Source organism: Pteronotus mesoamericanus, unplaced genomic scaffold, assembly GCF_021234165.1.
Source record: "Pteronotus mesoamericanus isolate MK-2021 breed Mesoamerican mustached bat unplaced genomic scaffold, CSHL_Meso_final contig_90, whole genome shotgun sequence".
NCBI classification, from domain to species: domain Eukaryota; kingdom Metazoa; phylum Chordata; class Mammalia; order Chiroptera; family Mormoopidae; genus Pteronotus; species Pteronotus mesoamericanus.
This window is the reverse complement of record NW_026555277.1, coordinates 5669279-5696609: the sequence shown is the minus strand read 5'-3', so window position 1 is coordinate 5696609 and position 27331 is coordinate 5669279. Positions and strand designations below refer to the sequence as shown.

The 27331-nt window shown below is 44.8% G+C and overlaps 1 protein-coding gene across 1 annotated transcript in view; it reads left to right on the top strand.

Moving 5' to 3' along the window:
* SGPP2 (sphingosine-1-phosphate phosphatase 2) overlaps positions 1 to 26956 on the top strand; it is a 100640-nt gene extending 73684 nt beyond the window's left edge. Inside the window, exons 4-5 of the mRNA XM_054586132.1 lie at positions 370 to 459; positions 24862 to 26956. Of these exons, the coding sequence (XP_054442107.1) occupies positions 370 to 459; positions 24862 to 25413 (642 nt within the window). The 3' untranslated portion in view covers positions 25414 to 26956. The remainder of the gene's footprint in view (positions 1 to 369; positions 460 to 24861) is intronic.
* The last annotated feature ends 375 nt before the right edge of the window (positions 26957 to 27331 follow it).

Genomic DNA, 27331 nt, shown 5'->3' with positions numbered 1-27331 from the left:
CATCACCACGGCACTTGCTTGCCCCTTGTTCAACACTGTATGCTTCGTAAGTTTTACTCTAAGAACAAGTAGAAAGAAAGAATTATCTACTCCATGGAAACAGCCAGAACAATTGCTGTGGACATTAGGCTTATAGCCAAGTTCTACTATGTCTTATGTTGTGAAACTTCCTCCCAGAACTATATTCCTAGGCATCTTCCCGCTTCTTTCCTCAGTTTCCCCAGTTTCACATGATCATCAGCTTGCTGGTCTGGGGCATGCAAGGCTGAGACTGGCGGTTACTGGACCAGGACTCCTGCTCCCTTCTGGGGCGTCGCTTGCGTGTGTGTGAGCACCACCTAATTCCCTGTCTCCTCTCCTTCCCCGCAGTATCCCTTCGGTTTGGGGCTGATGATGGCCGTGGCGTTCTCCACACTGGTGTGTCTCAGCAGGCTGTACACTGGGATGCACACGGTCCTGGTAAGGCGTGGTGTTTGCATCTGGGGATCATGGTCTGCATCGCTTGGTGGCCGGTGTGTCAGGGTGTTCTTCACATGATATTTTTATAAAGCTATTTGCATATGTAATTACATTTACCATCAGGCCAGTGAGTCAAGTAATTATTATTTTATGGCACATCCATAATAATAGTATTGGATTATTAAGATAATATCAAGGAGAATGAGGTGGGCTAGCTCCCTGTGACTTTGAAGATTGGCTGGAACAGTGGCAGAGACATGGGTCGTTTATTTTCAGGTGGGTCTACTGCTGCTGAAGCAAGCAGTGCAGGAGCAACACCCAGGGGCCAGGATGTGATGAATGGACGCAGTTCCCCGCCACGGTCCTCATAGAGATGGGCCTGAATGTCAGGGGTCTGCTGCCCTTGCTGCGTGAGGGTCCTGCCAGGTCAGAAGAGCCCAGACTCACCGGCTCACTTTCTTCCACACTGTTCCAGGGAGGTGGTGGGGGTACAAAGATACACACAGTTATTTATACACTCATTATAAAAAAAATTCTCTGCAGCTCATGCGGTATAGCAGTTTTCATAAGGCCTGCGCTGTTATGGTCTTCATTCCTACTTAATTCTTAATGATAAATTTATTTAGCTGTTTGGGTTATTGCTTAAGCAGGATTATCTGCTTTTAAAAATCTGTCCACCCTTTTACAATGTTAGGACTTTTTCCTGGGCTGCCGCTCTTGGCACAGTTACAATTATAGAGAATTCCATGTCCTAATGCACCGGTCTACCGCCTTGAGGTTCCAGAGCCTAAGGCCGGCCGTGGTTCACCACGGGCACTGTTAGCATCGTCATTGGTGCAAAAAAGATTTCTTTAGAAAGGACCAGGCCTCGCTAATTGTGTTCCTGTCCGTCTGAAGCTCAAAAATGGCGACAGCAAGAGAACCCCCCCAGGAGAATGAGGAGTGGCCACTCCTCCTGGGCCCTCTTGTCTCCTCCTGGTGCCCTAGCGTCGGTTCCCCGGAGAAGCGGTGGGAGAGGGTGTTGGACGGAGCAGGGGCCACACAGGCCGGGGGGCAGTTTGTCAGAAGGGTGGAGGCAGGGACCTGCGAGGAAGTCAGCCCAGAGAAAGGGGGCTGGTGGCTGTGCGAGACCAGAGAGCAGCTTCAGGCCTCCCTCCTGAAAATGCAGGTCCTAACTCAGAGGCCGGGGGGGAGGTGCCAGGAATGACTGGAGTCAAGCAAGGCACGAAATGGAAGGGGGGCCAAACAAGCCATCAAGATAAATGGCTTTCACATGCTACTTCAAGAAACCAAAATTAATGCAAAAAAGACCCACAATAAGCCAAATATGCACATTTCAAATAAAGGCCAGCTCTGACCCTGCATGACCCAGGTTCACTGCCCAACCCTAATCCTGGGATCAACTCCCAGATCTTGAAAATACTACAGAAGTAGGGGACATGCTTACTGTCCTGCTCCCTGTGGCCTGTGCCTGCTGCCCCCGCCCACTGCACAGTGGGTCTGGGGGCTTCTCAGAAAAAGGGGAGAGGGACACTCCCAATTTGCCACGCCCCTGCTTCCCATTGTGAGGAGGTTCCCTCCTAGGACGTCCACAGACTTAAATATGGAGTCAAGTGAGCTTTCTTGGGGATTTTGGTATTTCTTTTATCTGAGCCTCCTCCTTAACTTCCATAGGCTTTAATAAAAATTGATCTTGGGAACTCAGGTTAAAATTGAAACCACAGTAAACACAAGGATGTGGAGCTGCAGATGTGAACAGAGGGCCCAGAAAACCCACCTCGGTAAAACACAGCGGCATGGCCTCCCTTCCCTTTCAAAGTGGGTTGTGGGGATGAGGAAGCAGACGCTTGTGGGGAAGATCATTTAGGCTTCTCATTCAGATGCAAGGGAGGGGAACGGCCACTCTTTTTGGAGCCTGTGACCTGGAGCAGGAGGGCCATGGCCCCTATTCCTCCTACCGCCACCCTGTCCCACCCCCTGCGCTGGGGCTTCTTTAACACACATAATTTTATTTCATAAAGACCTTAGACCCTGACTCCGGCCCAGGCCCCCGTCAGGGCCCCAGGCAGGGCCCGGAGTCTGATGGTACCTCATTTCTGGTAGCAGAAGGGAGCAATTGGTTTTAATGGCCGGGTAGAGTTAAATGGTGGGTTGGTCGTCGTCTTTATTCAGCAGTAACTTAATAAGCTCCGGCCTGGTGCCAGGCTTGGCGCTAGATCTGGGAGATACTGAGGGAACAAAACCTACCTCGCCCTCCCGAGTCTTCGAGTTTGTTGGTGGAGACAGACGTGTAAGATCTGATTACTGGATGTGACAAGTACTACAAATGATGCTGCTGGATCGCTGGCGAAGAGGGCGTGCCTCTCCCCGGGGCCCTCGCAGTCTCTGGGGACCGCCCCGCCCTAATGGTTCTCAACCTTTGCTGCACATTGGACCCCATGAAAAGCGTTTTAAAAAAATCTGGGGATATTTGGACACCCATGTTTATAGCAGCAGCATTTCTCACAGTAGCCAAAAGGCAGAAGCCACCCAGGTGGTCACTGACAGATGACTGGATAGACAACATGTGGTCCATCCAGACAATGGAATGTTATTCACCCTTAAAAAGGAAGAAAATTCTCACACACACTCCAACTTGGACAAACTCTGAAGACATAATGTTAAGGGAACTAACTCGTCACAAAAGGACGAATATTGTATGATTCCACTTAGGCGAGACACTTAGAATAGCCGTATGCATAGAGACAGAAGAAGAACGGTGGTTGCCTAGGGCCGGGGTTGGGGTCGGGGGCTGGGGGCGTTGTTGTTTCGTGGGTGCAGAGTCCAGTGTCGGGGCATGAAGACGTTCAGAAGATCGATGGTGATGTTTGCCCAATAGTGTGAATGCGCCTAATGCCGCTGAACTGTGCACTTGAAAGTGGCTAAGATGGTAAATTTTGTACTGCTTGTTTTTGTCTTTAGTTTTTTACAATTATATGTTATGAGGGTCCTGAGCACCGGAGTTTTTTCAAAGCTCCTCAATAGATTTTAATGGGCGGCCATGGTTGAGAGCCATTGGTTAGGCTAATTACGCTTTAGAGTGGGCCATGCGTGTGTTCCCCACCCAAACTGGAGCTGGAAGGTGGAGGGAAGGTGGAGATGGCCGCTGGGTGGGCACCCACAGCTGGGGCGCCCCCAGCACGCGAGCTGTGCAGGTGGTGCCCGCTTCACGTGAGTGGGTCTCGGGGGCAGTTGACGAGGAACGCCATTCATGGGAGCTTGTCTCTCCCAGGATGAAATCACTCCCCATCAGAGGCTTGGTTTGCTGAGCAGGCAGGGCCTCTGGACAGGGCTTCCGGACAGGCTCCAGCAGACTCCGGGGCAGTCACCGGAGAATTGCAGAGGCAGGGACCCTGCACGTGTTGCCCCCATCCTGCCAGACCAGCTCTGGCACTGCCTCTACCTACCAACGTGCCTAAATAAGACACTTGGGCATCCCCCCGGCTCCTCCCTTCCCACGCCTCACCAGCCAGGTAGTCACCAACCCGAATTACTTCTGGCTCTTAAAGACACCTTCGAGCTCTTCTCATACCACTGCCAGGATGTTATTTCCAGATCCGCTTAGGCTGGCCCATGCATGGAGAAGTTTCTCCATGTCCTGCTGGGCGCAGCTCATGGCAAACACAGAGATACAAGGTGCGGGCCTTGGTGATATTCTTCAGCTGCTGAATATACCGTGCCTGCGGCTACCCTTCCTCTAGGCTCACTGTTCAAAGTAAAAGTTCCTCATTGCTCCAGTGGATTTTTTTTGAAGTCTTATATTTCCCATAGTGAAAAGTATCCTAACCGACGACTTACAAGAGACCGGTTTGTGGTGTATAATCTCATGTTCTTTTGGTTTGAAGAGTAAACCAGTTGCAGTCTTGGAAGGACTGGGTAGCTCCTGGAACTCATCATGGGCGGGGTCAAACAGCTAAACCTCAGGACAGGCCAGAACCAGGCTGACGGTGGCAGTGTCTTCCTTTCCCTGTAGAGTGCCGCTGCGCACAGAATCCAGCCCCGACCAACTTCTGTCTGGGATCAAAACCTTAATTAACTTCCAGAGGTGAAACTCGGAATGAATCAGGCACAGCCCTGGGACCAGTAAGAGTCACAGCAGGAAACAGCCTCAGAAGCCACCCCTGTGGACTGCAACGGCAGTGCCCAGGCAAGGACTAGGAAAACCACCCAGTGAGTTCACCACTATTGAGAATGCCCAAACTCAGGGTCACCATCTACCTGCATGAGGCAGGATTCCATGAAGGCAGATAACAGAAAACTAACTTCAACCTGTTCAAACTCAAAAGGATGTTTATTGGTCTTTACAGTGGAAGGTCCCCAGGTCTACATCTTCATTGGAAGTCTTCCCCTACTCTTTTCCAAGCTTCTCTCTGCACGGTGGCTCCATGCTTTTGGGATGCCTTCTCTCTCAGACCAGACACAGGGAGGTCTGGGCTTAAATTCTTTATTTCACTCCTGAAGGGAGTCCAATGGGGAAAATTCCAGGAAAGGTGTTTAATTGGCCCGGCCTGGATTACGAGCCCATTGGGACTGTGACTGGACCACTGGGTCAGGAGCCAGACTGTGTAAGCAGGGGCTGTGATTGGCAGCCGGGATTCAGGGGAGCATTGGAATTGGTGCGTGGGGGGCGGGGCAGGGCAGTTCTCCCGAAAGAGCTGGGTGTGTCAGCGGAAGGAGAAGGCAGACAAAGCCCCAGTGAGAATATCCTTCCTACACTGACAGCATTGCATTTTCCTATGCTTTCAAAGACACCGAAACTGGACATTATATTTGTGTTTGTGGGGAAAGGAGGACTAGAGCAAATCAAGAAGACGGCTCATACTGTATTTGTGACATCGGAAATGAATCAACTTATACAGAATTTTAAGTCTTTTGACTGATAAAGTAATCATGCCTAACGTACTATCAGTAAAATGAGCCAGAATTTTTGTTTTAGATTAGTGAATGGTTGTTCCATTATTTTGAACTTGAATTAGCTAAAATGCCACTCTATTATATTGTCCCTAAATTGTGTGATCTGTGGGATTATATAAATATTAGATCTTCTTTTCTCACACTTTTTTTTCCCCATAAGTATTATTTTACCTTTGGTTTGAACCAGAGAATGTTGAAAAGGCCTCTGAAATATTAAATTAGCTGCAGACCAGACAAAACTGCATTCTGGTGTTGGACTAGAGCATTTTTGGTGTGTTTTTTCAAGTTCTTTGAAACCACTTAAAAAGAAAAAAAAAAACTTACTTCAAACTGTCTTACTTAATATGGAAAAGAAAGCTGATTGTGGAGTAAATTAACATCCCCCTGAGCCTTACTTGCTGCTCCTCCCTGGTGGATGAGTTAGTTCCTGGACTCAAAGGGGAATTGGGTTGCGGTCTGAGCATCAGTCACCACGTCTTTATGCCCATGTCTTCTCTTTACCTTGGAGAGAAATATTTTTACCCATTTACAAAAATAGAATTATTTCTAGTTTCAAAAGCATCGAGTACACATGGTAAAGCATTCATCCTTCGCTGTTTCTAAAGCTGTTTTTAAAGCAAAACAAATCCCTGTTAGGCAGGCACCGCAGGAGTGGCCCCGACAGCCGCGTGGTCGGGCGACAGAGAGAGGGCCTTCTGCCGCAGCGGCAGGCGCGTCAGAGTCGGGGCTTAGCACAATTTCCAGCAAGAACGAACGGCCCATGGCACGCCGTCCTAACAACAGACATAAGCAAATTAATTTTTCTTCCCCTTCTCAGCACTGTCCAAAAAGCCACAACCGGGGCATGGTCTTCCGTCTGTCCTGTAGACATGGGTGAGTAGGCTACAGGGGGGTGGGGGTGCTCTAACCCAGGAGGGGGAGCTGGACCGAGCCTGGACCGCAGCCCGGAGGAGACACCCAAAGATGGAAGTTGGTCAAAGCCCCAGGATCGTGCAAAGAAAGGTCCATGGTCCCTACAGAGGAGTGAGCCAAAATCCAAAGGGCTGAGCAGACAAGCTATAACAAAAACGAGTTTGCCTCCGTGATTCTGTGGCCCGAGGCCTCGCCTCCGAAGCTATGCCAGTGTGGCGCGTGGTCAGACCTCAGGGAGCAGGAGAGTGAACTGGCAATTAGCCTGACAGGGAGGGGAGGGCAGGGGACTCGCTGAAGCTCTTGGCTGGGCAGCCAAGCCAGGGGGACGAGGCCTGTAGCTACAGGGCTGGTCCACTGAGGCTCCGTCAGCAGGAGAGGTGACTCTGGGGAAGCAGGTAGTCGGCCTCAGTGAGAATGACCCCGAAGCGCCACTTACATCCCAGAGTGCTGAAGAGGAAGCTCGGGCAAGTTCTTCAAGTCTAGGTTGTACTGAGAATGCACCCACTTTTCCCAAGTAAATAAGAACGACAACCACATTTGGGGGCAGAGCACGGATTCGAGATCTGGCAGTCCCATGGGTTGTAGCTGTGTTCTAGGTGAGTCCCAGTTACTGGTAAAATAAGAACAAGGCCTTGGTTCAAACTTCCATAGAAGCCTGTCTCCATCTGTTTCTTTCTTTTATTGGGCACTTGCTTTTGGGATTGTACAGTGTGTCACAGTTCTACTAAAGGGTAAAGTCTTTCTATAAACAGAATCATACGTCTCTCCTCATGGAAAAGGCTTAGGAAATCAACTTTTATAAAATGAATCAAACCTTCCATTTATTTACATGATCTTCACAAAAGATTCTTAAGCCCCTTTGGAAAACAGAAGCACAGACTTTTCTGCCATGATGCTCCCTGCTGTGATGACGTTCTGAGACGCAGGGGCGCGCCCCTGCACCTCACTTTCATTGCCGCTCTCTAAACTGCTGCTAGTTTGTCCTGTGGAAACAGAAGGGAAAAGGTGGCATGGTTTGCTGTGGTTCCTCAACTAACCACCAAAACCTGAGAATAAAGCCTTTATTTTTGAATCAAATCCAACCCTAAGAGGAAAATTCAATCTAGGTCAATAAAGCATTTACCTTCTTTGGAGGCAGGAAAGAATCCTACATATTTAGTATCCTTCACTCAAAGCCATGAAGACAGAAACCAGACCCCTCCTTTCCACCGTCTAAATTTGGCAAGACTGCTTCTAACTAGTGGACCCCAATTTCCAGAGGAGCCAAGAAAATCCAGTGTTTATCCTTCCCACATCTCCAGCTCAGCAGAGAAGCAAGGAAAGACACGGGGTGCCTGCTGACCATTTTGATCAGGCTTTGGGACACCTTTCCTCACGGCCACCTGGCTTCCTCTAGGCAAACTGGGAACACTCTGCTTAGGATAACGCCCTAGCAGTGGGCAACTCAGCACGTTTCACCAACAGAAATGACAAGAACGAGGATTTCCCAGCCTTGGTTTGTTTTAATGTTAAATACAAACATTACTATTACAGTAGATAAAAAGACACTTGAGAGATTTTCATTCAAACTCCCTTAAGTCATATTGCATTTTAATGTATAAATGTCACTTTAATAGCAGTAAGAGCAAGCTATGACAGAGACATATACTTGGCTATATTCATATCTGTTGGTCCCATTAGACTGGGAATCCCTTGAGGCTAAGAATCTGCCCCCAATTCCTAACAGAGATCCTACAGTAAGTGCACAGTAAATGCCAAGTGGATTGTAATGGGTATTATCTGTTGTCTCATCATAAATCAATTTTTTTGCTATTATTTCTTTGTACTTTATTGAGTCATGTTTGACAAGATTCATCTATTAGTTTGACTATTGCATTTATCATAGGATATCAGGCCAGATCATACATCTAATTATTTTTAACATTATCTTGTTTTGCTTGTAAGAATAAACATTAACCTGAGAAAAATTTAATAGAACACATCACGCAACATTAAATGCAGGCATAGACACTGCACTTTGGGCTTCTAGAACACCTAGAATTGAATGTAGCAGGTGTCCTGATGTGTAAGAAGAGACCATGGAGCAGTGGTCAGCAGCATGAAGCTCTGGGGCTCCTTGAGAGACTAGGTCTTAGGCAAGAGGGAAGAATATATGAAGACATGCTGCTTCAATGCTTGACACGTGTCATTTAATAAGTGGGATGATAATGTATTCAGGAGTGGAGAAGGACGTTCTATAGTTCCAAATGGAATTGAGAATTTCATGCATAGAGAACCTGGTACCTGGTTTTTGGGTATAGGTGTATAAATTGTGTGTGTGTGTGTGTGTGTGTGTGTGTGTGTGTGTGTGTGTGTAATGTGCCATTGACTCAGCTCCTAAGGACTTTGTGAATGAGTGATGTGCACAATGTCCTATCCTCGCTGGCCCTGTTCAGCTCCCGTGGACTCAGGCCTATGGTTTCTTTTATGGAATCAGTCCATCTCATATTTGGTCTTCCTCTTTTCCTGCTGCCTCCTTTTCCCCAGCATCCTTGTCTTTTCTGAAGAACCCTGCCTTCTCATGATGTGCCCAAACTAGGACAGCTTCAGTCTTGTCCTTTTTGCCGCCCACAATGATGTTTCAGGCTTAATTTGCTCTAGTTCACCCAAGTAACCACCACCCAGATTTCTGTAAATACAGCATTGCCAGTGCCTCAGAAGTCCCCTCCTGCCCCGACTCTGCATCTTCCCCAGGGTACCCACTCCCCGGATATCTGGGACCATGTCTTAGTTGAACTTGATATGTAGGCCTGAGGGAGCTGAACAGGAATTATGCAGTATGCATTCCTTTGCATTTGGCTTATTTTACTTCCTGTTTCTTTGTGCTATTCACCCATGTTGAACATAATTTTAATTCATTTTTATTTTTGTATAGTATTAAATTATATGACCATATCACACTCCATTCCTTCTATTACTGATGTAGGTTTGGGTTGTTTCTAGTTTGAGACTTACAAATGATGCTACTCTGAACTTTCTCTTACAGTCCTTTGAGAGCAAACATGTATATTTTACTGTTGAGTGTGAGTGTAGAAGTAAAATTGCTGGGTCATAAACAGTGTTCAGCTTTAAGGATACACTTTTGTGGTTTCTGAAGAATTGTATCAGTTTACACTCCTACCAACAGGAAATGAGATTCCCGATTCTCCACATCCTTGCAGCCCTTGCTAATGTCAGTCATTTCATTTTACCCGTGGTAGTGGGCATATAGCAGTATCTCCTTGTGCTTTTATTTGATTGATGAATGACATTCTGCCCCTTTTCATATGTTTATTGGCCATTTATTTATCCTCTTTTGGGGGGGTGGCTGTTTGTCTTTTAGCTATTTTTTATGGGATTGTGTTTTCTTTATTGATTTGTTGGTTAGTCGCTGGTGAGAGAGATGTATTGTGAATTTCTTTTCCCATTCTGTGACTTGCCTCATTATTCTATTGGTGGTATCTTTAGGTGAACATAAGTTCTTAATGTAGTCCGATTATCAGCCTTTACCTATGTTTACAACATTTGGTGTCCTGTTTAAGATACTTTTGCTTACCACAAGGTCATGAAGTTCCCTTTTGTTTGAGAAGTTGTATTATTTTGCTTCTCTTATTTAGATCTATAATCTACTTGGATTGATTTTTGTGACTCATTTTTATGCTATAGGAATACCCAATATACTCAGCACTGTTTATTAGGAGGATGGTCCTCTTTACATTTATTGAAACATCAATTTTGTCATAAATCATGTGACTATTTATATTCTCTCTATATATACTTTTTACACTTATGCATTAGTTCACTAGTCTGTCTTTATGCCAACACTCATCTTTTATTTAATATAGCTTTGTAATACGTCTTGATGTCAGGTGATGAAAGTCCTCCAACTTTGTTATTCTTCAAAATTATCTTTGCTGTTTATGAGGTCTTTCTGGAAAAAGTCCAGCCATTGTTAATATAACTAGAATGGTTTGAGCAACATCTGTGTAACCAGGCAGCCAAGGAGAGTGGGCTGTAATGCACATGCGTAAACAATGACAACCTCACTGTACTAGTAGGGGGGCAGTAGATATCATTGAGTGAGCATGTGTACTTGTGGCCATCACATTCAAAATGACTGGGAGAGTAGAGCAACACAGCTGCATCAAATTTTGTGTGAAGCTTGAACAAGACTAAAATCACTTTTGAAAGGGAAGAGATTTCAGACTGTCAATGAGATTCAGGAAAATACGACAGGGGCAGCTGATGGGGACTGGGAGAACGGTGTAAGGTCCCAGGGTACCTACTCTGAAGGGGTCTGGGAAGTCATTGTCTTATGTACAACGTTTCTTGTATCTTGTATCTTCTTCAAGAAATATCTCTACTTTTCATATTACAGGACTAGAGAACTTCTGGACAGACTATATCTATATTACTATCCAGATTTTCTGTTTTCTCCTTTATAGTTTAAGTTGTGTTTTTCCAAGAACTTGTCCATTTTATCTCAATTGTCAAATCAATTGCCATGATGTTGTTTACAATGTTGCCCATTATCTTTGTAGAATCTGTAACAATCTCTTTCTTTTCATAAGTCTATATATTTTTGGTCAGTTTTATAGGGGTTTATCAATTTTAGTAGTCTTTTCAAAGAATCAACTTTTTATTTTGTATATTTTCTCTATTCTGCAAGTATTAGTTTTCTTTATTGTTTTAATCCTTCTTTCAGAATTATTTTGCTGTTATCTTTCTAATGTATTTGAAGTAGATTCTTAATCATTGATTTATAGCCCTTCTTCTTTTCCAATATATTACCCAAATCTCTACACTTCCCTTTAAAAATTTGTTTAGTTGCATCCTACAAGCATTAGTAAGTTGTGTTTTTCATTCAGTTGAAAATATTCTTTAATTTCCCCTGTGGGTTACTTAGATGTATATTACATAAATTTCCAAACTTTAGGGAATTTTCTAATTATTGCTTTAAAATTTGTTCCTAGCCTAATATCCTTGTAGTAGGAGAAGATATGCTATATAATTTCCATTTTTGAAATCTCTTGAAATTTGCTTTATTTCCCCACAGATTATTAATTTTTGTTGTAATTATTGTGTACAGTGTTTTATATGTCAGGTCATTTTTTAAAATTGTACTTTTCCATGTTCTGTATCCTTACCAACTTTTTTCCTGCTTATTCTATGAATTTCTGAGAGAGGTTTATAAAAATCTCCCACCATAATTGTGGATTTGTCTGCTTTTCCTTTCAGTTCTGTCAATTTTTCCTTTATACATTTTGAAGCTATGTTATGTATTTGGTATATACAGTTTTTTAATTGTCATCTCTTTGATAAAGTGATCCTTTTATCATTATGAAATGCTCTTCTTCATCTCTAATAATATTTCTTGCCTTAAAGCCTACTTTGTCTAATAATATAGCACTATCAGCTTTCAGCATTTGCAAAGCACTTTTCTAGACTTTTACTTTTGAGCTTTCTGTATCCTCATATTTTTACTGTGTTCTTATAAACAGTGTGTATTTGGGTTTTTATTTAATTTGACAGTTTTGCTTTTTAATTGTATCTAATCTATTATCACATAATGTCAACTGATGTATTTGTGTGTAAATCTACCATATTGCTCTTTGTTAACTTCCCCCCATTTGTTCTTTTTTTATCTCTTTTTTTGCCTTCTTTTTAATCAAGTATTTTAACTCTTCCATTTTCTCTCCTCTATTAGCTTGTTATGAAGTCTTTACAGTTCTCTCAGTTGGCTACCCAAGAGATTACAATATGCATCCTTGATCTGTGGGAGTCAAATGCAACTTAGTATCTTTATCACTTCCTAGGAAGAGTGGGTTATTAAATAAAATTTAATTCTACATACATTAAAATCCAGAGGACTTATTTTATTGTTTTATAGTTATACATATTTGGTTTATCCACGTATCTGTTTTCTGTTGTTCCCTCATTCCTTCCCACAGTTCTGTTCTTCCATCTGTCATCTCATTCCTCCTGCTTCAATTTCTCTATTTAGTGTTTCTTTTAGCATGTTTCTACTACTGATGAATTTTCTCAGTTTTTGTGTTTCTGAAGTGTCTCCATTTGACTTTCATTTTTGAAGGATATTTTTGCTAGGTATAGAATTCTTTGTGTCATTTCCAGTGTCCCTGAACTTGCTGTGTGTTATTTCCACATGCCTGTAGTGCACACGGAATCAGTGTAGCCAGCTTGGTCAGGCTGGTAGTGAGTTTTCAAGTCTCATGCCTACCAAGCAAGGATGACTGTCTTTAAAGTTATGGTCAATCCACTGGTATAAGCTTTTTGGAGGGCATGTTGCGGAGATATAAAGTGTTCATTCATACCCTTTTAGGCTCTTAGCCCATTTTTAGAAGTTTCCTCTAAAGTATATAATTGCACAAATATGAAAGTAAAGACAATAGTAACAAGCACTTCTAAAGCACTTAGGATCTGTGAGGCACCGTTCTAAGAGCTTTACATGTATGAATTTCTTCACAGGGTAGTTACAGCAACCCTGTGTGGGAGGTACTGTTATCACTCCAGTTTCACAGATGAGCTTAGTCTTTAAGATTCAGTAACCTGATCAAGATGACGTAGCTGGTAAGAGACTGAACTGAGATTTAAAACCAAGCAGTCTCACTTCAGAATCTATGCCTTTATTTACCATACTATACCACCCCTCCAGATGTTTGTTAATGTATTTAATAGCAAACAGTGAGACTACACTAAATGTCTATCAATTAGATCTAGTTATGTAGAGTGGAATGTTATATAGCCATGAAAGTCACATAGTTCTATAATCGTGAAAATATGCGTGTGACATAGTTGTAATGAAAAAAAGCAGAATATAGAAGGCCTTATATAGTCTGATGCCATTAGTTGTAAAATTATGTGTGTGGGGCAGGGGGAAAGTTGATTATAGACAGAGAGCTCTGAAATGAATTTTTAATAGTGAGGCTGACTTGTTTTTAACAAAAACAATAAAGCTGTTTTTGTTTATGGGATGGAGACTGTATCTTATTCTTCCTCTATTCTAGTGTATTTCTTGGGATGTAATAGCCAACTGAAAATAAGAGAGCATGATGGCTGTTGAGTGAAGAAATAAATATTTGAGATATATTATTATTTTCATTTCCTAGTAGAAAAGGAACATTTTAGACTTTACTGCTATGAACAATAACTCTTCTTCTCCAGCTGGGTACTTGCATGTCTTATGATTTCTTCCCTTGCACTGTGTATTTTTCCTTTTTAACATTTAATATGGATTTTGGCAATAAGACAAATACATGAGTTTCAAAGAGCTTAGACTTTTATTCTTTTCTTGTTTGGGAATCGACTTAAAAACTCCCCCATCATTGATTTGAAGCATTCTTCTTAGTTGCTATAACCCTATGTTCCAAATCTGATTGAAAAGGGACCCAAGTTCTCAACAAAATTAATACCCATCCATTCCTTCTCGGTGGTGCTGTCTCACGATGAGAAACTCATCTTGAGGGTTCAGGGGGTTGAGCTGGGCTGTGTTGCCTGTGGAGAGAAATGGTAGTGTCTCACTAGCCACAGAGGGCAAATGGGCCGCTCGTCCATCAGCCATAAAACTGCCTGGGAGTTGGTCTCATGACTCAAGTATGTCCCGTCGGCAACCTGATAGACACTAATGGGGCCCCGCAGACAGAGCCAGAGGAGTGAAGTAGCTCCTTGCCTCTTATACTCTGAATATCAGCTAATAGTCTAGAACTTAATCTCAAAATGTTACTGAGGCCTGTGTTTACGAAGCTCTGATGGAATGTTCCTTAAAACATGCTCCCTTGGGAAAGGAAATAAACACTTTATGCATCATGTTTTTAAATGCACACAGGGCTTCCTGTAAGTGCTGTACTTTATTTGAATTTTCCAACCCCTGAAATCTCCATAAAATTGTTTCTTGTGCATAGCTCTGGCCCAGTTTGGTTTCCACACCCCTGAGCACTCGCCACACTTGCGAAAACAAAGGGTCACCTGAGGACCACAGTCTTGTTCCTCGCTGTATCTGGATCTCATGTCTCCATTTTAATAAAAGTACATGGCTTTACTTTGTTTTTACTTGACACACAATGACAAGGAAGCAACCACATCTGTCACTAAGGTTGTCCAGCCCCATCAAAAACCTTGCATGGCCATCTTTGACATTAATGGCACAGTCTGCCAAACAAGACAGATATTTTTAAGTGTCTGGTAATCCCCAGTTCATAGTGTGATCCCGACTGCTAAGTGTCTGCTCAGGGAGCTCTGTTTTGGCCCCAGGAGCCAGGACTCCAGGGTTCAAGCCCACATGCCCCAGGGTCCGGGACAAAGGACCGGGAGAGATTTGCCTTTGCTTTTAATGTGACACTCACATCACCAGGTGTACAAAGAATTTTCAGACCTTTCTCTTACTCCTCTTTGTGCACAGATGTTGCTACATCAGAATATCACTTTAGGATTTTTAAAGGTTGTTCTATCACTTTCAAGTATGGCATTCCTGTAATTCAGAAGTTTTTATTACTTTATGTGTTTCATAAAAAGCCCTCTGGAAGCTCAGACCCGCCATGTTCAGCATGGGGAGCCTGCGTTGGCCCACCCAATTAAGCGAGGAGAGATAGTCTTCGCCGTTCAGTGGGGTCTCCTGACCACGGCCTCAGCATCACCTGGGGGCTTGTTAGGAATATGGACTCTCAGGCCATACCTGAACCCACTGAATCAAAACCTGCATTTTTAACAAGTTTACCACAGATTCTAATGCAAGATGTAGTTTGAAAGCATAGAAGCTGTTCCACTCACATCTGAGCAAATATGGCGCAATGTCAATTAAATTTCAGCCTGCATGGGATGCTCAACAATGACATTGCATCAAACATGACTCTCTTCTGTTCTCCTGTCTCTCAGAGGCCCCTCTGCCCATCCACATTTAAGAAAAACCACTTAAATGTGTGACAGTGTCTTTTGTGTCTTCTAGCAGATTGCCCTTCCCTGCATTTGTCATTCTTGCAAGCTGCTTAGCAGGTGTCAAAGATGTCATAACCTGCTTGGAAGCTCGTTCCATCTAATGTCACAATCCTCTGGACCTGCTAAAGCTGTTCATATCAATGCAAATTACGGGTGGGGGAATTTTGTCTGTTTCATGAAGCTCTACTGTTTGAACTTGTTAGATCCTGGGAAGCCAAGACAAGCAAGTGATATTTCTTAAATCATGCTATATATGGAATAGAATTTAGAAATATATAGTACAGCTAAATACCTGTCTAGTTAATACTATAAAGGCATAGGCTAATACCTTATTGTATCATCACATTAAGAAACACAATACCTGCCTTATTTACTTTGTTAGCACACCAGTGCCACTAGAGAGAATACACAAAAGAAAACAGGATAAAAACTGTAATTACTATTGTATGAAATATGCATATTTAAACATTGAAGATAATTAGTCATATGAATAAACACAAATAAGTATCTACTTGCTAGAGCATAATCTTTAAATGGTAAAATCATAACTCTTGCCCAAATATAAAATGCATAGGTATCAAAGATTTTATTCAACTCCTTAATTAGTGAAGGAACCAATAAGACGTAAAGAAGAACTAAATATTTACAATGTTAATGAAGAAATCATACATTAAAATTGCTGGGTTATATACAAAACTGGTTGCCATCCTACAAACTGTAACCTTTGGGGTCATTTCCAGTGAACAGAAATTATTTGCATCGCTGCCAAACAAATTCCGTTGGCTGTCCCTTCGCTAAGTCTGAGCCCTTTAATGAATAGTAAACAGTGATTTAAACGAAGTAAGTGCTTTCCCTTCTGTAATCTGTGGGTAGCCTTTGCCCCCATATGCCACTGAAATATTTTTTGTCTTACATCCAAGTTGTATAATTTTTCTTAACACTCTTAGAGAAAACCTACTTTTGTTTAAGTGTCACCATAAGTTTTCATGAAGGTTTAAATATAGTTAGTTTTCCCAGCAGGCATTTCTCCTCAAGTTGCAGAAGGCGAAGACTGGCGCACCCTTTTCTAACCACAGAGCTCCTCCTGAGCTTCAGTGAGTTGTCAGAAAGTCTTTTTCCAAAGCCTTCTCATTGTCACCAGAGACTGACGCCTAGGGATCCTGAGCGATAGATTTGTGCTCGGATCATGGAGATGCTCCGAGGGCCCTCATGACACAGAAAGGAGAGGCATCAGTCATGGCCAGGAAGGTCAGGGCGTTCTGGTGCTTACGCTCACACCACGTGGCCAGGAAGATCTGCTTCCTGCTTCAGATCCCCGTGGGCGCTGCTGTGTTTCGGTAGGAAAATAGTATTTTTAACATAGGCATTCCCCCTCCCCCCCATGTATGTGCTAATTACATGACATGCAGGTTTCTCTCTGCAATCATTACATTCATATTTATGAAGAAGGCACCCCTCTTGCCATTTTGCTTCTATGGAATCTCATCTGCATTATTCTCAGAAATTCAATTAATTGTGAGCTAGCAGGGAAAAGAGGAAGTACTCTGAGTGTGTTCACTAGGAAACATGGATTGATCTATAAATTCAAACTATTTTCTAGGAAAACTAGACTGTTTTTGGAGTGGGGGGCGCCTTGGTTTTTGTTAATGATGTTTTAATCTGTTTGAATACTGGGCTCTGCTCACATCTAGAGCGTTCGCCGCATCTACAAATAAGTGGGCCTTGGCTTTCACTCAGCTCCTGGCCTCAGCTCAGTGGCACAGGCAACCGAGGGCTGAGGGCGCTTCACATTCTCAGCAGGGGACCTAGCAGAGGGGAAGGTGCCAGAATCATAGAGTTTCCAGCATAAATAGTTCCAAGATCTGAATGCATTCCTTCCGAACAATTGAATGAATGGGTCTGCTCGGGCCCCTTCTTTCTAGTTAGCTAATCTGGTGTTGTGTTGGTCACTGCTCAAAAGCATTCCTCACTAGGGACGTTTGGAGATGGAATGTAAATGTGTCGCTGTAAACTGCACGTGGGAATGTGACGTAGGGTCAGAAATCACAAATGCTGGGACACTTGGGGTTAGGGACTGTGGTTGAGGTATCTAGGGATGTTTACCAGGAGTGTTTCTGTTTGGCCAAGAATAAGGACACTTTTTCGTGTGTTTATATAAGCCTCTGCTAAAATTTGTTCTGATGCTTGGGAAGGCTCTATTAGCATTCTTTTCTGAACACCTTTTGTCTATATTATTGTTTCCTGTAATGAGATATAATAAAGCTTAAACTTTTATCTGAAAACTAAGTTTTATAACTGAAGTGAACATAGGTACAAAACCCAAAGGGGATTTAGATCTTTCTGCATTTTATCTTTAGAAAATGTTAGTTTCATGCAATGATTTCTTTTCAAACAATTCAGAAATCCTCCTTTGACCCTTGGATGGTAAATTGAATTAAAGATTGATTATATTTCAAATGCTATGATCTGTAAGGTTGGGCTGGCAACGTATCTTACGTGCTTTGGTTTAAATGTTACTTACATCATGGGGGAATGACATGCTTACTAGCATATACATTCTTGCGGGCATGTCATTTTTTGGCATAATGTCAAAATTTATAAGCACTAGTTATATCTATTTTTGTCTGTTTTGAAACTTCTGATTTTAACATCCTCATTTCTTCTCCTCGATTAACTTTTATTATAGTAAAACTAATAGGCATTGACTGGAGAAAATTTAGAGGATATTGCAAAGCATGGACAAGATAACCATCACCTGTAAGATCCAAACAGAAAAAAGCACTCAGCATTTTATCTTCCCAAACATGCACACTATATACTATATGAAGTTAGGATCATCCTTTATGTCAAGTTTGTGTTCTGTGTGATATCTCTCACTATGGTTGGTTACTTCGAAACCAAAAAGACAAAAATGAAAAACAAAAAAACTCCCAAAACCCAAGGTTGCAGAAATGTATCTTTTCAATTGGAAAATGTTCCTATTATGTCATTAGATAAGAAAACAGTATGTATATTTATCTTATTTTTGGTGAACTGTGCCGAATACATGACCATGCATGCAGTTCCAAAGAAATCACCTCCTGATTTCAAATTTGCCAAAAACAAAATAGCAGGCCCAGTTCCAAGATGGAGATTTGTGAGCTTTTATAGAATTTAGTAGCTTGAAAAAAATTAATGTAGAAAGCTGCTCGAGAATTTTCAAGCACTACGGTTCTTATTTTTAGAAGCTGTTTAGAGTAGTTTTTTATGAGAAACTGAGCCCCAAATTAGAAATCTCATGAGTGATGGTTCAAGTATTTTCCTTACAAAAATACCTAACTGTCTTTTCATCACCTTTTATGGATAAAAACCCAACTGTGTGGCTAGAAGAAAAAAAATCTACATCAGCAGCCATTTTGACTGAAATTACTTTTGTCTCAAATGCTGGGTCTGTGGACCAAAATAGTCTAGTCTCCTGCAGCATTGAAGGTGAACAGAATTAGCTTAGAAAGAATATCTCAACCAGGTGTCTGGGAATGTGATAACTGCAATTACAAAGGAAGACAGGGAAGGAAAGACACATTTCCTTGATGTGTCGAAAAATGCATGTTACACACCATGGATAGTCAGGATAAGAGAAAGGCACTGAATTCTCCAGTCACTGGGACTGCATGTCTGCTGCGTGTGAGTCCCCATGCTGGGAACTTGGAGGAATAGTGCGATCATGCAGGAGAACTCATCGTTACTGACCGGAGTTTTATAATCCACGCAGGGGCAAAGCATGTGAACACAGGACCTGCAGCAAAGGCAATAGAAGGCACAGCGCCTTCACGTTCGGTCCACAGAGAGGGCGTTTCCATCTGCAGTGATACAGTGGAGATATTTGGGGAAGGAAGTAGCTTTTGAGCTGAGCCTTAAGGGAACTGATAAGATTTAGATAGAGATGGTTAAAGTGTGTTTACATAAAAGGACAAAAGTATGGTGACAAAACTCTCTGATGCATGTTTAGGAAAAGCGGGTAGACCTACTTAACTGGACCAGAAAGTAGTGAGAAAGAAACCCTGGAATGATCGCTTCATTAAGCCCACAGCATGCAAGGCTCTGACTTCTGATTGACAGGCTAGTGGTTCTCAGAGTTTGTGTCCGGTTGAGACCCGCTGCGTCAGCATCTCCTTGGAGTGTGAAATGCGTACTCCTGGGCCACCCTTCAGATCAGAACCAGAGGGCCCCCCACCCCGGAAGCTGTGTCTTCAGACCTCCCAAGTGATTCCCGTGCACGGTCCCGTTGGGGCATTTGCTATTGAAACAGCCATCAGGAAGGCGGGCAGGAGATTCCGGGGCAGGAGGACAGTGGCAGGAGGCGGAAGGAAGGTCTGAACTCAGGGCAGGAAGGGGAGCTTGTGGATGGGTGGAGAGGAGTCAGGCCACATTGGGTGCTGGCGGACACGGGTGCCGAGAGGAGGGAGCAGTCCGATGGGGCCTGCAGGACTCTGAGGCTCCACGACCAGGGAGCCAGGGGTGCCACCAACAGAAACAGGTATCTCAGAATTCCCCTGAGGCCTGCCGAGCCACTGCAAACCGCTCTACTCCCACCCCCATAGAAATGCCCCCACAAAATATTTCTTGAATTTTCCAAAGGAGTCTCAGGTGAACCCCCACAGCACCCCTACAACTAGCGCCGCTCTGTCTGACGCCCCTGTGTCGGGATGGCTTTGCTGTTTCCCTTGCTCTCACCTCGGCTATGACCCCGGGCACCTGCGTCTTGCCCACTGCGGCCCAGGCCCAGCAGCCCCCTGACCTTGGCGATGCCTGTCCCACCCGCTGGTCTATGAGAGGCTGCTGTGGCTCTGAGTCCCTGCTCTGCAACAGCACCCTTTCCCACGGGCCTGCATGTCATCAGCCTCTCTCCAGCTGTCCCGCCAGGCAGCGCAGGTCAGTGGCCATGACTTTGAATCAAGGGCCGTAGTGGATGATATGGCTGCTCTGCCCTTGAGCTGCCAGGTGGGGTCAGAAGTGCCCCCAGGAAGCACTGTGGTGTAGGGTTCAAGAAAGAATAGATTCTTCCCTTTGGAGAGCCCTCTGCCAGAGAGGTTTCAAAGCAGGAGCATCTACCCGTGTTTTCTAGATGGAGGCAAAATGACTCTTGAATCCTCTCCGACTTCCTTAGGACTCGGATGTGACGTCCCGTGAGGCTGTGGGAGACGATGATCTGAGTGCAGGATCTCCTCCCCCGGCCGGGAGCGGAGAGGCTCTTGAGGTGCTGCATTCAGCGTGCCTGGTTTCTCCCTCCCCTCAAAAGTGCATGTTCCTTTAAAACACACAGACAAGACACCCTCAGTCGTCAGCAAGTGATGCTCTGGCAGGCTGCCCTCGCCCCCACACATTTACCTTCCACCTCCGGTTCCCTGCAGAAGACCCTGCTGGGCCCTCATGGGATTCCCCGCTTCTTTATGGGAATTGAAAGGCAGGGCCTGTTTGGAGGAGAGGCTGAATTTTATCTCGCTGATGTATTTTAAAGAGGCAATCTATTTACGTGATATAAAATTCAAAAGACATATAACGGTACCTAAGAAAAGTCTACTTTCCAACTCTGTCCCTCCATTTAAATGAACCCGTTTTGTGTATTCAAGTAAAAATGTAAGTATCTCGTCTCCCACCATTTTAAAATGGCATGCTTTTTAAAAATTCCATGTTAGCGCCTCCCCATCCTTGCCAGCTGTAGAGCACTCCATCGCGTGACCACACCGTGGGCAGATTGAACTGGCCCCTGTAGGCGAAACTTAGATGTTTCCAGTCTCTTGCCATGACAAGCAAACTACAATGGACAACTTGTAAATGCTTCGTTTCAGACATGGGCCAAGAGTATCTCTGTGGTCCAGTCCCAGACTGAGACTGTGGGTCAGGGGTTAAATGACGTTGTCATTTTTTAAATATTGCCAAGTTCCTCCCCATTAGGGTTGGGCCATTCTGCATTCATAGGACTAATAGACAAACTTCCTTCCCACCCCGCCCCTGCCCGCCCCCCGTTTCATCAACAGAATATTGTCACACTTCTGGATTATTGGGAACGCCGGGCGAGGGATACGTTCTCAGCATGGTGTGTGTGGGGGTGGGGGCGGGGAGGGTGCACGCTGGGGACCTCGGCATCCAGGGCACGGCTGGTCACACAGCCGCAGACACCCAACAGTGTGACTCAGTGTCAAAGAGCCCGCTAGCTTTTAATTTTGTTTGAAATGCAATTTTAAATTTATTTTTTAAATTAACAGTAAAATGGACTACTTTGGTGTATCATTCTATGAATTGTCAACGGCATCACCCCAAAAGCCTCCCTCGTGCCGTCCCTGTGTACTCACACTCTCCCCCCGGGCCCTGGCAAGCCCCGAGCCTGTCTCCATCACTGTGGTTGTATCCTTTAGAGAATCTCATATAAATGGAACCATACAGTACGTAGCCCTTAGAGATGGGCTCTTTCTGTTCTGCAGATTTTCCTGGAGATTTCAGGCTCTTGGCGGGCACCACTACTTGGCTGCTTGTCGTTGCTGGGAAATGTTGTGCTGTATGATTGTAGCACAGATTACCCACTCACCCACTGAATGGCACTGTGGTTGTTTCCAGGTTTGGGTTGTTATTAATAGAACTGCTATAAACATTCATGTCCGGATTTTGTGTGAACATAAGTTTTAATTTGGCCTTAGCATAATTTTCATTTCTTCTTAGTAAGTTTAAGTACATTTCCATATGTTTAAGGGGCATTCATAGTTCCTTTCCTATAGAATGCTCATTTCCTTTACTAATTTTTTTGTTTGGTTGTCTGTGATTTTTATTTCAGATGAGTTGGCTTGGGGGGCTGATGGGTCATCTGGATGAAAATGTGAAGCATTCCATTAAAAAATGTAGGACCCAGGTTTGAGAGAGATACCTGAAGACCTAGATTTGAGAGTGACACAGATAGAGAATGGAAGATGAAGCCGTAGACCTACACAAACTCATGGGAGAAAACACACAAGGCTTGAAGACAGAATCTATGGAAATACCCATGTTTAGGATGTGAAAACAGAAAGATCTAAAGGAGAGACTTGTTAGTGGTCAGAGAAGAGCCAGGATGGTGCAGGGTAACACTAATAAAAGCTGAATATTAAAGGTATCCAAGCCCTGGACAGCCTGGCTCAGTGGGTTAAACATTGGCCTTCAAAGCAAAGGGTCGCCAGTTCGATACCTGGTCAGGGCACGTGTCTTGGTTGTGGGCAGGTCCCCGATTGGGGCATATGCAACCAATCAGTGTTTCTCTTGCACATTAATGTTTCTCTCCCTCTTTCTCTCTCCCTGCCCTTCTCTCTAAAAGTAGATAGATAGATAGATAGATAGTCTGCTAAATAAAAGGGTATAAACCCACAGGACAGTGTCCAGAAGAACATCTCCTTCCAAGAATTCCAAGCCAAAGCCCTACCACTCATTCTGATTGGGGTAGGTTAAGTCACACGGCCACTGCTACACCAAATATTGTCACCAGGAGATACAATGTATTGATTGGCCTACCTAGGTCATGTGCTTCAATTCCATAATTTCCCAGAACGTTGTGGATCCCCAAGGGAAAATATGAGGCTATTGGGGGAAGAAACAACCAATGAATGTCTATAAGTGGCCTTTGAAAATGGTGTATCATCTAAACATAGGAATTTAAACAGCACTTGTGTTTCAAGTTGAGGAAGTATAGGCAACTGGTATAGAAAATGTAACCCAAGAGTGTGGTTTAATTTTGGTAATCAGGATGCTTCAAAGAAGGATTTTTTCCTTTTTCCAAAAATAAGTCAACATCAGTGCATATTCCTAGGCATGGGGAATGGAATCATGGGAAGGGAGACCACAGAGACCATGAAGCCTGCCCCCAGGGGAAGACTGAGGAGAAAGGTGAGGGCAGAAGGGAGGGCAGGTGAAGTCCCAGGTACCACATGGAGCACAGCGGGACCACAAGGCTGCCTCTGAGGAAGCAGGTGGAACCCCGTCCACTCTTCCGCCTCCATCTGCTCTCCCCACTGCAGTCAGAATGATCTTTTAAGAGTGAAAATCTCCTTGTGTTGGTACCCAGTGAGAGCTACTTCAGTGGCTTCACTTCCCCACAGGATGTCATCCTCATGAAGTGGGCTGGACTTCAGGGCCTTGTAGGAGGTGTCTCCTGCCTGTGTCTGTCCTCTATTCTCCAGCCCCAAAGGACCACCAAGGCCCACACAAACTAGCCTTGCTCCCTCTTAAGTAACAGAACCGCCTGTCTGTCTCTTTGCTAGACTGTAAGTTCTGCGTAGGCACAGATTCTATTTGTCTTGCTCACACTGGATCCTCTAGCGCTGTGTCTGGCACATAGCAGACACTTGTACATGCTCACCGGAAAGACAAATGGATGCCTCCTAATCTTCAGATTCGCTGTAGCCTCAGCAATTTTTTCCTAAGGTCTAATTCTCACCCATTGTTTGAGAGGTCATTTTATTACAAAGTAAGCAAGAGAAATAATGAAGTTATTATAGAGTGAAACATGAAACTTTCAGAATTCTATTTTATATCTATGTGGAAAATGAGTGGAAGGCAACATGCCAACCTGTAGACATGGTCGACGCTAGGGAGTAGAAATAAAGATCTATTTTTTTTCTTAGACTTCAGAATGTTTTCCAGATTTCCTCCAATGCATATGTATGACTTTCTGGTATCTTCCAGATTTTCCAATGCATTGGGAGAAATGTTTTAAATTTTTCAACTGTAAACTTTCAAAACAATCCATGTGAAACTGGGTAAGAACACTGCAGCAAGCTCCTCATTCTGACTTAGATGTGTTCGTCCACTATGACATCGGCTTCATCTTCTAATAGATTTTGCAATGGAAACACTAAAGGAAAAAGAGGATGGATGACACTAAGGAGTTAGAGACATTTTAAACAGGCATTTAAGAAAGAAAGGAAAGGAGGAGGGGAGGGAGGGAGGAAAGGAAGGAGGAAGAAAGGAAACCGCCATTTAAAATCCCGTAGAGGAGAACTGGTTAAAGCAAGCATGGTGCAGACACTTGGTGGAGGTGTGGCGTGCTGGAGCCTGGCACCACCGCACCCAGGGGTCCTCTCAGACCACCCCAAACAGGGGGCCCGGCGCGCAAGGTGCGTGGCTGCGGCTGTGCCAGCCTCCTCCTCCTCCCGCCCCCACCCCCGCCCACCCACTTACCCATTGCCCCAAGCCCTGCAGGACAGGAAGGGACAGTGTCACCTCTGTGAGGATCATGACTGTACTTGTCATGTAACATGAACTCAAAAAGAATAGAAGGTTGAAGGAGCCATGTGATCATAGCTGTGCATTAAGAAAAATATAGACTTTCTTCCAAAAGACAGAAAAACTGGAAGAAAATGCATCACGTGCATAGCACGATTCTTGTTTGTATTGTTCCTATGTTCAGCTTTTTACTACTCTTCATTTTTTCAAAGGTGTACTTAAGAATGAAACGACTGTATTTAAAAAATGTATTTTGCATATCAGATCGACCATATTTGGGACGGCATGAAACCTGCAGACAGGGGAGCTCTCACTGGCTTATGGCGTTCTCTTCTCTCCCCACAGGATGTGCTGGGTGGCGTCCTCATCACCGCGGTCCTCATTGTCCTCACCTACCCTTCCTGGACTCTCATCGACCACCTGGACTCGGCCAGCCCCCTCTTCCCTGTGTGCGCCATAGTGGTCCCCTTCTTCTTGTGTTACAACTACCCCGTGTCCGATTACTACAGCCCCACCAGAGCCGACACCACTACCATTATGGCCGCCGGGGCCGGGGTGACCATTGGCTTCTGGATCAACCACTTTTTCCAGCTCGTGTCTGAGCCCACGGACTCTCTGCCTGTTGTCCAGCACATCCCACCGCTCACCACTGGCATGTTGGTTTTGGGTCTGACCAAATTTGCCGTGGGAATAGTGTTGATCCTCCTGGTCCGTCAACTTGTGCAAAAGCTCTCGCTGCAAGTATTATACTCGTGGTTCAAGGTGGTCGCCAGAAACAAGGAGGCCAGGCAGAGGCTGGAGATCGAAGTGCCTTATAAGTTCGTCACCTACACGTCTGTCGGCATCTGCGCGACCACCGTTGTGCCCATGCTGCACAGGTTTCTAGGGTTACTCTGAGCCCCGGGCGGCTGGAAACGAGCCCACTGGACAAGAGCCAAGACACAGGAAAGATGTTGGGTGGGCAAGTCTGGACAACACATTTTATTTTGAAAAAATTCCTTTAAGTCACATGTCTGTTTTGCTGATAGCCACGATAAATGCTGTTGCTGTATGAAGGGAAAGCTTGTCTTGTAGGAGCCATGAGCCTGGAAGGGTCATGCCGTACGTGAAGCCAGGTGAAAACCCACAGTCAGGCTCCTGAAGGGTCCCCATCCTCCCTGTCTGTGCACTCGGACTCCAGACCACGCCACGCGCTGGCGGTTACAGTGGGCCACACACCGGGCTCCGGACGGAGGGGTAGATCTGGAGGCTGAGCTTTTCTCCTCGGTTAGGACCTCACCTGGCACTGAGTCTCACTTCCCAAATGGGACCGCGGGTCTGGAGAAAGGGTGGCTCCCTGTAAAGCTGCATTCCTTGGGGCGACTTTCTTGCCGTTACGATCAAAATGGGCTGCGTCCCAGTCTCTGTGAATATTGAAGGTGTGAATATTGAAACAGAGGCCTGACCTTCCAGGTTGGAACACTTTGGGGGACTCTAGACACAATTGGGATGCTCTTCTGATCCATGGAACCCATGGCTGCTCGCACCAGGCGGGTGGGGCTTCGCCTTCCCCGAGAGCGGTACACCTGGGCTTCCCCGCGTGTCCTGCTCTCCCCTGCTTCAGAGTGACGTAGGATAAGCCCTCTGCCCATCTTCAGCTTTCCTTGCTTCCTTACAAAATGTCACCTGCGTGTCAAAGTGGGTCAAGAGCAGAGCAGAGAACATCATTCCTGGAGCCTGACCCAGAGGGACTCCACTTGTTGGATGTGGCCTGTCGGAACATTGCTCCTTCAGCTCTCAGTTACTCTCTGAAAATCTCTATTTCTCATCTACTTACTAGAATCAGGGGCCCCCTTTCTGCCTTCCCACCTCTTACCTCTTGGCAATTTTCAGGGTAATTAATGCAAGAGTAACGTCAGCGTCTTTTGGGAAAACAAGCCAGCCACACACAACAACAGCCTTTGCACGGAGGGTGTGTCCCCAAGACACCTACAAAGGTGACTTCCCACCAGAAGGTTCTCTGGAGGGCTCCTCTTTGATTATTAGGAGTAAGGAACAAGTTTCCTTTTCTCAGAAACCATTTTCTGAGAAATTAGTGTAAACATGTAGCTAACAAAGTATCTTTTGCAGTCCAGCGCTGCTGCTGCCGTGATTTATACCCCTAACGCGTGGCGGCCACGCATTCGCAGGGGGAAGCAGACCAGCCGGGAAAGCGAGGCTCTTACCGCACATCCAGCGTGAAAACGGAAACCATGCGCGCCCTGCTCTCCAGTGTGTCCCCCGGCCGCCCTGCTGGAAGGGGCTTCTGTGGTTGACTTAGTGCTCCAGTTTCGTGAGAATAATTTTCAGTAAAACATCCCGTTCTTCCTTCAACTACTTCCCCCATTTTTCAGTTAGAAGGCAAGGATGAAAATGCCATTCGACTATTTTTACATCACACTGACTAGTGTCTGGGCACCATGCGTTGTGGGGGGCGCGGCATTTGGGGAGACCCCGGCTGACGAGCACCCCCGCCCTCCCACCCAGGGCAAGGGATGAGGCACCTTCCCGGAACTCCGTTCCCGAAGCCAAACCACTGGATAGTTATGCAAAATTATTTCAGTTGATTTTTCTGAAACCACCCAACAAAAGGACCAGACTTTGCCACTTGTGTCTTTTGTCATCACACGCAGTGGGGGTGTTGGCGATTCGTTTGCGTGCTATGAAATTTTTACCCTCTCTTCTGTTTCAGTCCCAACAGCAGGAAGGCCAGTCAGCTATGATGAGTATTCAGGGCGTATTTGCACAGTTAGGGCCGAGCCGTAGCACTTTAAAGAACGAGCCAAGGGTCGCCGTG